The sequence below is a fragment of the Phocoena sinus genome, chromosome 18 (assembly GCF_008692025.1).
Source record: "Phocoena sinus isolate mPhoSin1 chromosome 18, mPhoSin1.pri, whole genome shotgun sequence".
NCBI lineage: Eukaryota > Metazoa > Chordata > Mammalia > Artiodactyla > Phocoenidae > Phocoena > Phocoena sinus.
Window position 1 is genome coordinate 18,133,300 of NC_045780.1, and position 13,708 is coordinate 18,147,007.

The 13,708-nt window shown below is 43.5% G+C and overlaps 1 protein-coding gene across 10 annotated transcripts in view; it reads left to right on the forward strand.

Moving 5' to 3' along the window:
* The first annotated feature begins 1,451 nt into the window (after positions 1–1,451).
* RCBTB1 (RCC1 and BTB domain containing protein 1) overlaps positions 1,452–13,708 on the forward strand; it is a 50,600-nt gene continuing 38,343 nt past the window's right edge. For 3 of the 10 annotated variants that reach the window (XM_032611277.1, XM_032611280.1, XM_032611269.1), the window contains exon 1: positions 1,478–1,729. Coding sequence is in view for 1 of the 10 variants with exons in the window: in XM_032611269.1 (XP_032467160.1) it covers positions 1,697–1,729 (33 nt within the window). In the remaining 9 variants the exon portion in view is untranslated. Of the gene's footprint in view, positions 1,730–2,344; positions 2,355–13,708 lie in introns of those variants that run through there. The other 7 variants (XM_032611273.1, XM_032611276.1, XM_032611271.1 and 4 more) reach the window with 5 other exon arrangements.

The following is a 13,708-nucleotide window of genomic DNA, read 5'->3' on the forward strand; positions in this document are numbered from 1 at the left end:
CCTCATTCAGTGGCTACTGAGGGCACAGAAATAAGCCCAGAAGTCTTGTTTTAAAGAGTTTATAATCTAGGGAAGAAGATAGGGATAGATAATGTACTTCTTAGAGGAAGTGAACAGTACATTTTTGAGCAATGTGAGATTTATGTATCAGAATACGTACAGGGTCCTGGAAATCAGGGAAGGAGTTACATCTGACACCATCTGAATGAACTTCAGTTGCCGATGCTGTTGAATCAGAAGGAGGATGCAGGGTAGGAAGACAAGAGTAGGTGGTATTTGACCTGGATTTTGAAAGATGAGTAGGAGACTGATGTGAACCTTGGCGTGTTGTTAAAGATAACAAGGGCTCAACAGTGGTTAAAGCAGTAAGAACAGAGTTTATTCAGGAACTATTGCAATAGGGGAAAAGAAACCTCAGTATAGAACTGGGCTCAGTTCCCCTATTGCAATAGTTTTTGAGTAAAATCTGTTTTTACTGCCTTAACTACTGTCTGGTTCTGGTTTTCTTTATGGGAGGAGAGGGTGCTGACTCAAGGCATTTCTGGCTGAGGCAAAAGAATGAACAAACATAAAGAGGAGTAAAGCAACTGAGGGAAAAAGTAAGTAATCTAAAGAAAATTGAGCAGTCAAGGAAAACAGGAGTTCTCTGCAGCCAGAGCCTCCAGTAGTGTTGCACAAGCGCTGGAAGATGAGGAAAAGTAGGCTTCTTTTAGCTTAGAAAATGCTATGTTTTCCTATGTAAATGGGGAAAGTTTAAATAAAATTGCTTGTAAAGTTATGCCAAGAAGTTGGGACTTTATACTGTAGAGCCAGGGAGTTTCCAGAAAGCTGTGCAGTACTTTATAAAGATGACTGTGGTCTCAATAGATGTTAGGCTGCATGAAGCACCAGGAAGCATCTCCACTCCCAGCCTCGGTTTACTCATTTATAACAAGAAAAAGAAAATGGGTCTTTTGCTGTCTTAGGTCCCTTCCAATCTTCACAGCCTGCTTCCCCGAGGTACCGCTTCCTTCCTTCCATTACCTGGGCCCTGTGCCTCACTCCCTCCTTCCTTCTGATCTTGGTTCAGTTGCCACCTTCTCTATTACCGAGGCTTAGGGGCTTTTCGACCGGTAGATAAATGGGGGGATGGTGGGGGCGTTTCTGGAGTAAAACGAGTCTCTCCTCCGAGGCCCTTTGTTCCCAGCAAGCACCACCTCAGTAATGCCCACGTGGGTAGGGCGCGCTATGGAGCAGGGAGAGGAGTTTCCAATTGCATGTCCGTCCTAGGTCCCTTTGGGGTGGCTGGACGGCCCTCCCCACGGCCAATCATCCAGGGAGGGCGGCAGGAGCCCGCCCCTCGCGCGTCCCTGGTTCCCAAAGAGACAAAAGCCTTTGAGTCTCGGCAGCCACGGACAGCGACCGCGAGTCTCCGCAGAGCCTGGGGGCGGATTCGGACGGCCAATCGGCTTCTTGAGGAGTCCCGTGCCCGCCGGCCCAGGGCCGAGAGACTACAGGATCCCAGTCTGCCCGGGGAGCGGATTTGCACGGGGCTGGCCGGGCGAGCTGGGCGGCGGCATCACGTGAGGCGGCCTGGACCACGTGACTCGGCAGCCCGGCCCCCGGCCCACTCGCCAGCTCCGCCTTTAAGCCCGCCACTCGCTGGGTCCCGCAACGCTTGCGAGGTCCTCCCGGCGCTCCCGGCTGCTGGGCCTACATGGACGGCGCGCGGCCGCGGCTGGCCTCCCAGGTAGCCGTGGGGAAGGGGGGGCGCGGGCCCGAGCTCGCGGAGGCCCCTTTCGCCCCTGCCTTCTCCTTGCTCCCCCTTCCCCGCGGGCCTGGCCGGCGCGCCCTCTTACTCCTGCGCCCCCCCTCCCGCCCTCCGGCCCGGGTCCCCCGGCCCCCCCGACCGCCGGGCGCTGCATCCGGGTGGGTGATGGGGCGGCCGGCTCCAAGCCGTTAGCGCCTTTGCTAGCGTTTTCTCCGAGGAGGAGGGGGGACAGGGTTGGGAGAAGGTCGGGAAAGTTTTCCCTACTTCCTCTCTTTTTTGAGCTTCAGGGACGCGGTTTTGCTCGTAGCTGAAGTCTGTCTCTGCTCTCGACGCGGTTTGCGTGAGAGGAGACCTTCCCTCCGACTCTCCCGGTTCTCCCTCGGCCCTTAGCATCTCTTCCTCGCCTCCGAATGTCACAAACTATACTCTACGCTGTTTCCCTTTCCCCCACACCACGGAGTCCACCAAGGGGTTTCACTTAATAGGGACTTTTATCCAGGAGTGCGATGAACCGAATGAAAAGACATTTCTTTTCCTGCCTCGGGTAGACTACCTACTCTATTATATTTGAGATGAACATCTAGGCACGCTCTTGTCTGCTCTCGTAAGTAAGCTTTTTGTTTATATTTATTTGCATGTGAGACTCTCCGAAGTCATCTGCAGCAGAACTCTGCACCTGGGAATTACAATTTTATAAAGCAATATTATAACACTTAACACCCCCCCGCCCAGATTCAGTCTTATTTGTCTTTGGCCTATTCTTTTAGGGGGGAGGATTATAGCCCTTGGAGGCAAATACTATGAGTTGCTGAAGCTGGTGTGCGTTGTGAGCTAGTAACATGAAAATACCAAGGTATATAATGCTGAAAGTAATGGAAAAATGATTTAACCCTGACAACAGTTTATAGTGTGCTTTAGATTTTAGAAAGTATCTATTTGAAGGGGGCGCTGATGAATTTCACCTTTTTAAACTGCTTTCAGGGTTGAATATGTAACTGTATATTTAGATTCTATTAATATAGCAGTTGATCTGTGGAATGGATATCTTTTAATCCATTGTGAAAATACCAGTCCATTTATTAATACTTCTAGACAGGTCCTTTTTTTCTGCCCTCCAGCGTTTCTCTTGAAGAGGGGATATTAATCTCTAAAGAGATTTCTTCCACGGTGGCTTTTATGTGTGATCCAAATGATCAAGTTCTGAGAACTTCGGAAATCAAATAGCCATAAAAACCAATGCAATCAAGTTTGTAGCTTTAAAAAAATTCTTTTAAAAAATTTAAAGCGTTGCCTCTGTGTTCCAACAAGAGCTTGGCTACATCTTAATAATCAGTTCAAGCTGAGGAGTCTGAGACAGTGTCCTCCTTTATCTGAAAGTCAGATTATCTGAAACTGAAGGGAAGTCAAAGACCTTTATTATTATTTTATTTTTGGAGTAAGCATCAATATTTTTTAAAAATTTAAAAAATTTTTTTTAATTTTTTTTAATTTAATTTTTAAGACCTTTATTATTATGCTGTTCCTTCTGTGTGTACTACATTAAAGAGTAAGACAGGCATGGGAAACAAGGTTTGAACCCTCAAGGAATCTAGAATCCAAGCAGAAGAATAAAGAAAAATGTACATTACATGTAATTTATATCATCTAAAGATAACAAGTTAATATTTTGGGGTGTAAGCCCTTTTTTTAAATTTATTTATTTATTTTTGGCTGTGTTGGGTCTTTGTTGCTGTGCGCGGGCTTTCTCTAGTTGCGGTGCGTGGGCTTCTCATTGTGGTGGCTTCTCTTGTTACGGAGCACAGGCCTAGAGCCCAGGCTCAGTAGTTGTGGTGTACGGACATAGTTGCTCCGCGGCCTGTGGGATCTTCCTGGACGAGGGCTCGAACCCGTGTGCCCTGCATTGGCAGGCGGATTCTTAACCACTGCGCCACCAGGGCAGCCCTGGGGTGTAAGTCCTTTTCACGAGACAGATTTACTGGGTTGCTGTGTTCAGATAGTGAGATTCCAGATTGTAAGAGATACTGTGATATCCAAATCTAGTTCATTCCTGAGCCTAGGAGAGCCAGTAGCAAAAGTTTGAGTATTGAAGAATTTACCCAAATCTATTTGCTTCTTGAGTTTAGAGTTTGGATAGCAAGAATTCAAATAGCTGGGGAGACCTCTATGTTTTCTAGTATTAGATATACTTTAAAAAATGAGATCGTACTCATGCATACATAATATATTGTAAGGTGTGAAATGACTTCAGAAAATGATGAATCTCATCTCAGGAAGATTATACTCAGACCATTCCTGAAGGATGGTCTCTATTTATCCCACAACCCCAGAGAAGATTCCATGGCTTTTCTAAGCTTAGCATTCCATGGGGGGAAAAGAATATTTTTGCCCAGGTATTCTTTTTCATGCTTAAGAAAAAGTTCTAGTTTGGGAAATAGACAAAGTCTATCCCCTCTCTAGTGCTTCAATCCTGAACTCAAGTGGTACTGTGTAAAACATTCAGTAATATTGTTTACAGCTGTGGTAGAGGTGTTTTCCAAAGATGACTGCCAGCAATTCCTCCCATCCCTCCACTAACTGCTTCTCCTCCCATCAAGAGATGCGGTCTGTTTCTGCTCCCTCTGCATCTAGGCTGGCCTTGTGACTTTGACCAGTAGAACATGGTGGAAGTGATGTGTGCCAGTTCTGGACCTATAGTCCTTAAGAGGCTTGGCGGCTCCAGCATTTACCCTCTTGGAGGCCAACAGCATGTACAGAGGCTTGGGCTAGACTAGGTGGAGAAAGAGGGCCCACCTGAGAGAGATATGCGAGCAAGGCCTGTTTCAGCCCTAGTTAGTCAAGTTTCCAGTGCCTGTGACCCCAGCTGAGCCCAATCAAAACACAGAATTGAGAGAAATAGCAAATTGCCGTTGTTTTAAGCCACTGAGTTTCAGGAATGCCATATTACTCAGCAAACGGTAACAAACCCTGGGTATAAATCTGGTTCACATGTAAGTCAGTTCCAAGATGGGATCCCTGAGCACAAAATTGTGGCCGGCATATGCAGTGGCATGCTTTAAAGATAAATCTGTAAATGAATTAAATCTTTACTTCATATTAACATAGGGATGTACTTACTGAATTGATTAAACTGAAGACTGGCTATGTCGAGTACTAGGTAACTGGTTAAGTCGAAAGTCATTTTCTTTTGTGTAGCTGGTTTATTTGTATATATGATTGTTACTATCAGTCTTAACACTTGGTGATAGGATTATCTGACATGTTTTAAAGGAATTGCCAATTGTTGAGATGACAGATGTGTGGTGTTCCTTGCAGTTTGCCATTTGCTCAATTTAGCACCGTGATTGTAGTCGTAAGTCTTGACAGTACGGATGTAAGATCTGCTGCAGTGAACACATGTCTTGAGAGGTGCTTTGCTCTCAAGGGTCAAGGAGAGTGAACCTTATGCAGACTGTCATTTCTAATGGATATGTTGCAGGACTTTAAAAAATAACTGATGGATTTTTCAGGGGCACTTATTGCCTTTAAATGAAAAAGTTCTCTGAGCAGCTTTCCATTCCAATTCTGGTTAGTTCGGTTTAAAAAAACCCCAGAAAACCAAAAAAACCTCTTTTCTTTGAGAAGAAAAGCTCACAGGAGATCAAACGGATGCCTTTATAGACTTATGGTCTCCAACTCCCCCCAGGCTCTGTCTTAGCATCTTTTTAGGTTTCCCTGGTCAGTGCTCTTTCCCATTCTCCATGGTGGCTGCTTCAGACTTGAGGCCCTTGTTTTTGTTGCTTCACCCTATTTTCTTTTGTACCTCCCCTCTTGTTCTCAACAGTAAGCCTTCCATCTTCCTTCACTGGGAGAATTGGTGACCTCTGGAGAGAATGCCCTCAAATGCAAATCAAACCCACAATGACCTACCACCTCACACCCACTAGGATGATTATAACGATAAAGACAGACAGTAATTAGGTGAGGATATGGAGAAATTGGAGCCCTCGTAAATTGCTGGTGGAACTGAAAAACGCATCCTCTTTTAGCAGAGTCTCAATAGCAGAGAGAATGATAAAGAAATTACCTCCAACCTCTGGTTCCCCAACCTTTAAACTCCCTTTCATCGTATCCGTCCTTTCCTTGTGTTGTGTGGAAGATTCCCCAGCTTTCTATAGCTTATGTGCACCTCTGCTTCAGATCCCATTCCCTAGTCTTTCTCAGAAACCTCATTTAGTTATGTCCTTTCCTCTATCTTTCTACTGACTCCTTCCCAATAACATTTAAACATTTTCAGGTCTCTAACATGTTTGGAATAAAAAGATCATCCAAAATATGTCCTTCAGCTCCAGCCCATTTTACAGTTACTATCCTCGTTCTCCTTTTTCCCTCATAGTCAAATTTCTTTTTCTTTTTTTTAAAATAAATTTATTGATTTTTGGCTGCGTTGGGTCCCTGCTGCTGTGCGCTGGCCCCCTCCAGTTGCGGCTAGCAGGGGCCATTCCCCGCCGCGGTGCATGGGCCTCTCATTGCGGTGGACTCTTCCACTGCGGGGCACGGGCCGTAGGCACGTAGGCTCAGTAGTAGTGGCATGCGGGCTCAGTAGTTGTGGCTCGTGGGCTCAGTAGCTGTGGCTCGTGGGTTCTAGAGCACAGGCTCAGTAGTTGTGGCGCACGGGCTTAGTTGCTCCGCGGCATGTGTGATCTTCCCGGACCAGGGCTCAAACCTGTGTCCCCTGCACTGGCAGGTGGACTCCCAACCACTGCGCCCCCAGGGAGGCCCCTCTTCACAGTCAAATTTCTTGAACAGGTTTTTTCCATTCACTGTTTCCTCCTCTTCACCTTTCACATGCTCTCAACTTGCCACAGCCTGGCCTTGTCCATCCACAGCCTCACTGAAACTCTTCTTAAGGTCAGCAACAATTTTTGTTAAATCCTGTGGACCTTGTTCCGTCCTTACCTTGTTTGGCCTCTCAGCAGCGTCCGACACTGACACTGCCTTCTCTGTGTGATGCTCACGCCCCTGGGCTTCTGTGTCACTGTTCTCCTGTATCTTCCTACTCTGCCTGTTCCTTCCGTCTCTGTTATGGAGCACTCTTTGTCCCTTTGCTGTCAGAGTTCCTTTGAGTTCTGTCCAAGATCGTCTTCTCTTACTCTACACACTTTTTCCTGAGTGATCTCATGCCAAATTGCCAAATCTCCAATCCAGATCTCTTTCTTTTTAAAATTATTCTTTTTATTGAAGTATAGTTGATTTACAAATATTGTGTTAGTTTCAGGTGTACAGCAAAGTGGTTATACATATATGTATATATCTATACAGATCATTCTTGATCTTCAGATTTATAAATATCTATTGGACATACCTACTTTTTTTTTTTTTTTTTTTTTTTTTTTGCTGTACGCAGGCCTGTCACTGTTGTGGCCTCTCCCGCTGCGGAGCACAGGCTCCGGACGCGTAGGCTCAGCGGCCATGGCTCACGGGCCCAGCCGCTCGGCAGCATGTGGGATTTTCCCGGACCGGGGCACGAACCCGTGTCCCCTGCATCGGCAGGCGGACTCTCAACTACTGCGCCACCAGGGAAGCCCTGGACATGCCTACTTTGATATCCCACAGGTAGCTAAAGGTAAAATGTCCAGGGTAGAATTCCTCATCTCCTCCTGAAACTAGCTGTGTTCTCTCTACCATAGTAAGTGGCATTACAGATCGCCTACTGCCTAAGCTGAGCATCTGAGTGTAAGCCTTGGCTCTGCCTTTTTCCTTATCCCGCTCCCTCCTCCCATTCAGTCAGGTACAGAATGCTTTTGAGTCTGTTTGAGCCTGTTTTCCCCACTTGTGTTTCCTTGGCATAGGCTTCCATTCTTTCTTTCCTGGTTACTGCAGCCACCTTAGGCTCTGAGTATGTCTCCCCCATCACCCCCATCTAGTCTGTACATTCTGCCAAAGTATCTTTCACAGACGTACACACCTGATCACACCGCTTCCCTGCTTAAGATCCTTCAGTGGTTACATGTTGCTCTTTGGATAGTCTAAGCTTTTTGGCTACAACTGTGCTGAATTTCTTTCAGTTCCTCCGCCAGACTTTTACCTGGCATATATGTTCACTGTTCCAGGTGCTTGCCTTCTCTTCAGGTACTTGACACTTCCTGATTCTGGTGATTCAGTAGCATCCAAACCTCCCGGTCAGAGCATGGCCACACTGTGGTGAGCATCTGTTTATGTGCCTAGACCCCCCTGATCACATGGAAGTTCTGCTGGGAGTGGAGGGTGATGTTGGCTGTGTGTCATGTTTACCTAGAGGACTTTCAGCAAACATTCACGGAGTGAATATAGTGTGGTTCTGCCTGTCTATTGCTGGAATTTTAATTTGGCTTTAGGCCGTTACAGGGCACAGTTGATACTTTTCATGCAGCAGAGACTAGTAGATGAAATCACTTCAAAGATGTCCCCGTAGGAGAGGTTCATGATACCATAAATAGGTTTGAACTTGGGTCCCTCCATTGCAGCCTTGGACTTATTAGGAAAATAAAATGAACTATTATTGTGTTCTATCCATTTCTTTGTTGACCCATCTATTTTTATGTAGTCTATTTTGCAAAGTCTGTATGTTTGGTGCAAAAAAACCACAAAACCATAGAAGAAAATTATTTGTAATCATGGAGGTTTTTTTTTTTTTGGTTTCCTTTTGAAAATAAGTGTTTTGTAAAAGCAACGTAGTCAGCTTCACAACCCTGAATGTTATTCTTTTTTGTTGCTAATGCTGTTGCCACTTGGGTTGTTTGCTTTGCTAACCCTAACACTTGGCTTCAGTAAAATTAATTCGTCACTTACAATGGGCGGTCAGATTCCCGACTTCCTAGAATTGCCTAAAGCTTCTGTGCAGTGAAATGAAAGCAGCCTCTTGGATGATGGGGCTTAAGAATTGCTTCCTGAGGCCATTGTTGCAAATTGTGCTTCGAGTTAAGTAACCTGTTGGTGGTTGGGGGGTGACAGTCGTCTTCTTAAATGAGTGATGAATTTGAAGGAAACTGATGAGGCAAAGGGGAATCACAGTGAGTGTTAGGAAATTCTAAGACAGCAGCATGTGGTCTTTATTTTATTTTATTTTATTTTCCGGGATGCGGGCCTCTCACTCTTGTGGCCTCTCCCGTTGCAGAGCACAGGCTCCGACGCGCAGGCTCAGCGGCCATGGCTCGCGGGCCCAGCCGCTCCGCGGCATGTGGGATCTTCCCAGACCGGGGCACGAACCCACCATGTCCCCTGCATCGGCAGGCAGACTCTCAGCCACTGTGCCACCAGGGAAGCCCAGCATGTGGTCTTTAAATGAAGCTAGGAGGGTTACCTTGTCACCTGTACAGCTGCATCTTTATGAAGGACGGCAGAAACTCCTCTGGAGAATGCTACATTCTTAGAGTCCCTTAGTCTTTGTGGAATATGTCAAGTATTCAGGACATTCTTTCGTTTTCATTCTTGCAGTACAGTAATATTGCAGAAAAGAGAAGTGGATGACAGCTGTTCTACCTGTAACAGCATCAGTGTCTCAGCAAATCTCTGAAACTTTGCTCCTTTGATGTAGTTATACCAGAGAATAGGTGAAATAGTTTTAAAGTGTATTTTTATTTAAAAGACTTTTAGGCCGATTCTTTCAGAGGCTTGTCTGGACCTGGGAAATACATTTGGTGTCCAAATCAGAATTGTAGTATCTGCTCAGTCTCAAAAAGCTCATCAGAATAAGTATGGAAGAAAATGCTATGAGTAACATGTAGCTCTTCTGTAACTTGAGAGGTTTTTTGAATTGCTTTTGCTGTAGCGTGGATATATGACATAATGAGTTGTAAAGTTGTGCCCCAGAAGTTTACCCCAAACCCTATTCCTGTTTCCTCTGTTTGAAAGTTTTCATAGAATTGAAATATAATGTACTCAAAAATAGGGAAAGATGGCCACATCCTTAAATCTTTTGTCTTCAAATGGGAACTTCTGTTGGTGAAAAAGGAAGAAGGCTATGAAAAAGCACTTGTTCCTGCAGGAAACCCGGATGATCTTCACTGAGGAAATGCTTACATTTTGTCATATGCTTACAATACTGAGAATCTGAGTTCTGGGATTTCATGTAACAGTTTTCTGGGAGACGTAATTTTTATATAGTAATTGTTGTGCACATATTTTTTTCCCATTTGCATGTATCACGTGGGCTATATGTTTGCATGTTGCATCTCGTTGCTTGCTTAGTTGTTTCACTTGCATTTGCGTTCTAGGTTTCCACTTACTAGGATTGACTTTGTTAGTCCTGAAGTTTCTCAGAGGCAGGGGCCATGATTGTATTGCTTTATGATTTCCCCCAGCATTATTGTATATGGGGTCATTGTCAGAAGAATTCATGTATACTGTCATTTTGTTCACATTATCATAATGGTAGAGGTTTTTTTTGGCAAGGCATCTCAGACTTTATCAGTAGCTCATTAACTATAAATAAATTCCTATTGTAAGGTGGGTTAGCAACTAAACTGATAAGTAAAATCATCACCTACCCAGTGTATGAAAAGAGAGAAACCTCTATTAGGAATCTTCAGTTTATGTGTGAGTGCTTTAAAGTTTTTTGCAATTAAAAAATCATTTTTCATATTTGACGTGGCTGTCTCAAATAGTCTAAACCTGGCTATGGCTTGTATGCTGAGGAACGTACAGGCCATTTTAAATGGATTGTCCCAACATTCAGAGTCCTTCCTGTTTCCTGTGAGGGTATCAGCTTCCAAGATAAAGAATGATACAAGTTCACTTCATGCCCGAAGGATGACACCGAAAAGCAGTCAGAATCTCGGGGCTAACCAGTTCTGGGTTGCTCACTCTGTTTTGACCTCTTTTCCTTAGCAAGCTCTTAGGTCAGCAGAAGATGGATTGGGAGGTGTAAAGTCTCATCAGTAACATCAGTCTCCTTTGCGCCAAATACATCTGGTTAGAATTTGGGGGTCGAGGTCTCTGTGGAAGCCACGTGCTGGCTTACGAGGCAACCCTAAATTTCTGGTATTGTTTAGTACTGAGACCATTATTTCATCAGAAACAAAGTTTTCCTATATTATTTTCTTTATTTCCTGTTGTTTTTTTAAACGCTCTAGACATATTCAAATATATTTTTGCTGGATCAGTAAAACAAAGCCTTCCCCTCACCCTCTCTTAACACTTGGTTCTTAGGGGAAGGGAAAACAAATGTGCCCTTAGAGGGATCAGAAGATTGGCTGCTACATTACTCCTTCAGTCTTCCAGTTCTAGATGTAGATTTCTAAAGTTGGAAGGTCTGTCTTCTTGATTGAATTTGCTTTCAGAGTGTAAAATGAAATAACCTTTTCTTCCCCATGCCACCAGCTCTCTGAGGGACAGTGCCAGTCGCTAGGAAAAGCCATCCCAGGGAATGGGATATAGATCTTTAGTACTAATGGACACAGAGTCAGTCTGTGGGAACATAGGATGTATTTTCAAGTGCCAAAGAAAATATGGAGATCGAAGTGGGTCGGCATATTATCCTTTGAGATCATTAAACTCTTTTCCAATCTCTGCTTCCATTTCTCTTTTCTGTTCTTCTGTCCTTGCTTTATCTCCATAGAGCAAAAAAATCGTTGATTCACCTATTAATGCATGAGTGATAATTCAGTCTGAACATGTCAGTGCTATTTATGAGAAAGTATTTCCTAAATAAAATAATGAATAAAAATAATGCAGAAAAGTCACTATCTCATTGAACTTCACAAGTTAACTATTTAACATAACTGACACGCTAATTACAACTCATTTTTATGATTATCAGTCAAGCCCTGGAAGGACCTGTTCATCGAGGCCATTAGTTTGGTCTAGTTTGAATTGCTGTAAGTTCTGGAAAGTTCTAAGAAGGTGATATTTCTTTTAGAAATGTTCCATTCAGAACTTCCCTAATCTGAGCTTGCCTTCCCAAGACAGAATTATGATTATACTTTCCCAGAATTATTTCTTAGGTCTGAAACTTATACATTTAATTTTTAAAAATGCATCTTTGAGTTTATTAATACAGGCTTGATAAAAGCCCATGGGATCATTATTTGATTTTTAAAAGTTGTGGTAAAATATACATAACATTAAATTTATCATTTTAACCGTTTCTGAGTATACGGTTTAATGACATTAAGTTATGCCAGTGTCGTCATTCTCAGTCTCCAGAACTTTCTCAGCATCCTGACTGAAATTCTGTATCTGTTAAATAATAACTCCCCAAACCCATACCACCCAGGCCCTGGTAACCTCATTCTACCCTGTCTCCGTGAATTTAACCGCTCAAGGTACCTCGTGTAAGTGGACTCATACAGTATTTATTCTTTTGTGTCTGGCGTATTTCACTTACCATAATGTCTTGAAGGCTCATTCCTATTGTACTGTGTGTCAGTATTTCATTTCAAGGCTGAATAACATTCCATTGTAGGTAGATACCACATTTTGTTTATCCATTTATCTGTTGATAGATATTTGGGTTTTCCATCTTCTAGCTGCCGTGAATAATGTTGCTTTGAACATTGGTGTACAACTATCTGGAGTCCCTGCTTTAAAATCTTTACACTAGGAGTGGAGTTGCTAGATCAAATGGTAATTCTATGTTTAATTTTTTGAGGAGCTTCCATAATGTTTTCCATGTTGGCTGTACCCTTTTACATTCACACCTTCTACATTTAAGTTTATATTAAAAACTCATTTTACAGATTTGCCCAAAACATTCTGCCACCCTAGGTTGTGAATTGAAAGCAAGAATACCTCTTAAAACTTTTAACAGCTTAGGGGGTAAGCATAATTCAAATAACTAAGCTTTAGTTTCATTTAAAATACTTAGGAATAAAGATGCAGACGTAGAGAATGGACTTGAGGACACGGGGAGGGGGAAGGGTAAGCTGGGATGAAGTGAGAGTGGCATAGACATATATACACTACCAAACGTAAAATAGATAGCTAGTGGGAAGCAGCCACATAGCACAGGGAGATCAGCTCGGTGCTTTGTGTCCACCTAGAGTGGTGGAATAGGGAGGGTGGGAGGGAGACGCAAGAGGGAGGGGATGTGGGGTTATATGTATAGGTATAGCTGATTCACTTTGTTATACAGCAGAAACTAACACACCATTGTAAAGCAATTATACTCCAATAAAGATGTTAAATAAAATATTTTTGATCACAAAGTGTATGTTACAGAAATTTGGAATATATTTAAACAAGAAAATATCACTTCTAATCTCTCCAGTGAAGTACATTTTGGTGTGTGTATATCCTTTTTCTTTATACGTTATACTTAAAAAAATTGTATTCACGTAGTACATTTTTTTTTAATATAAATTTATTTTATTTTTGGCTGCGTTGGGTCTTCGTTGCTTCACGCAGGCTTTCTCTAGTTGCGGCAAACGGGGGCTACTCTTCATTGTGGTGCGCGGGCTTCTCACCGCTGTGGCTTCTCTTGTTGCGGAGCACTGGCTTTAGGCGCACGGGCTTCAGTAGTTGTGGCACGCGGGCTCTAGAGCACAGGCTCAGTAGTTCTGGCGCATGGGCTTAGTTGCTCCACCGGCATGTGGGATCTTCCTGGACCAGGGCTCGAACGTGTGTCCCCTGCATTGGCAGGCGGATTCTTAACACTGTGCCACCCAGGAAGTCCCAGTACATATTGTTTTATAACATACTTCAGTCTTACAGAGTACTTTTGGTTTTTGTGGGGTTTTTGGTTTGTTCTTTATTTGGGAATAAGCACATAGCTTAGCTTTTTGTTAGCATCTTCCCTTTTGATGCACAGTAACATGGGAAGGGAAAACATTGGATTATCTTTCTTTAGGCACTTGGTTAATTACTGCTGAATCCTACTAACTTCTTGAGTTGCTAGCAGTAAATTACTTGCTTGGCCAGTGTTACTGCCTTTGTTCTCATGCATTCATAAATCCACATAGCTTCTTCCTTACATGTTTAACATAAAATTGTAGATTTTTATAG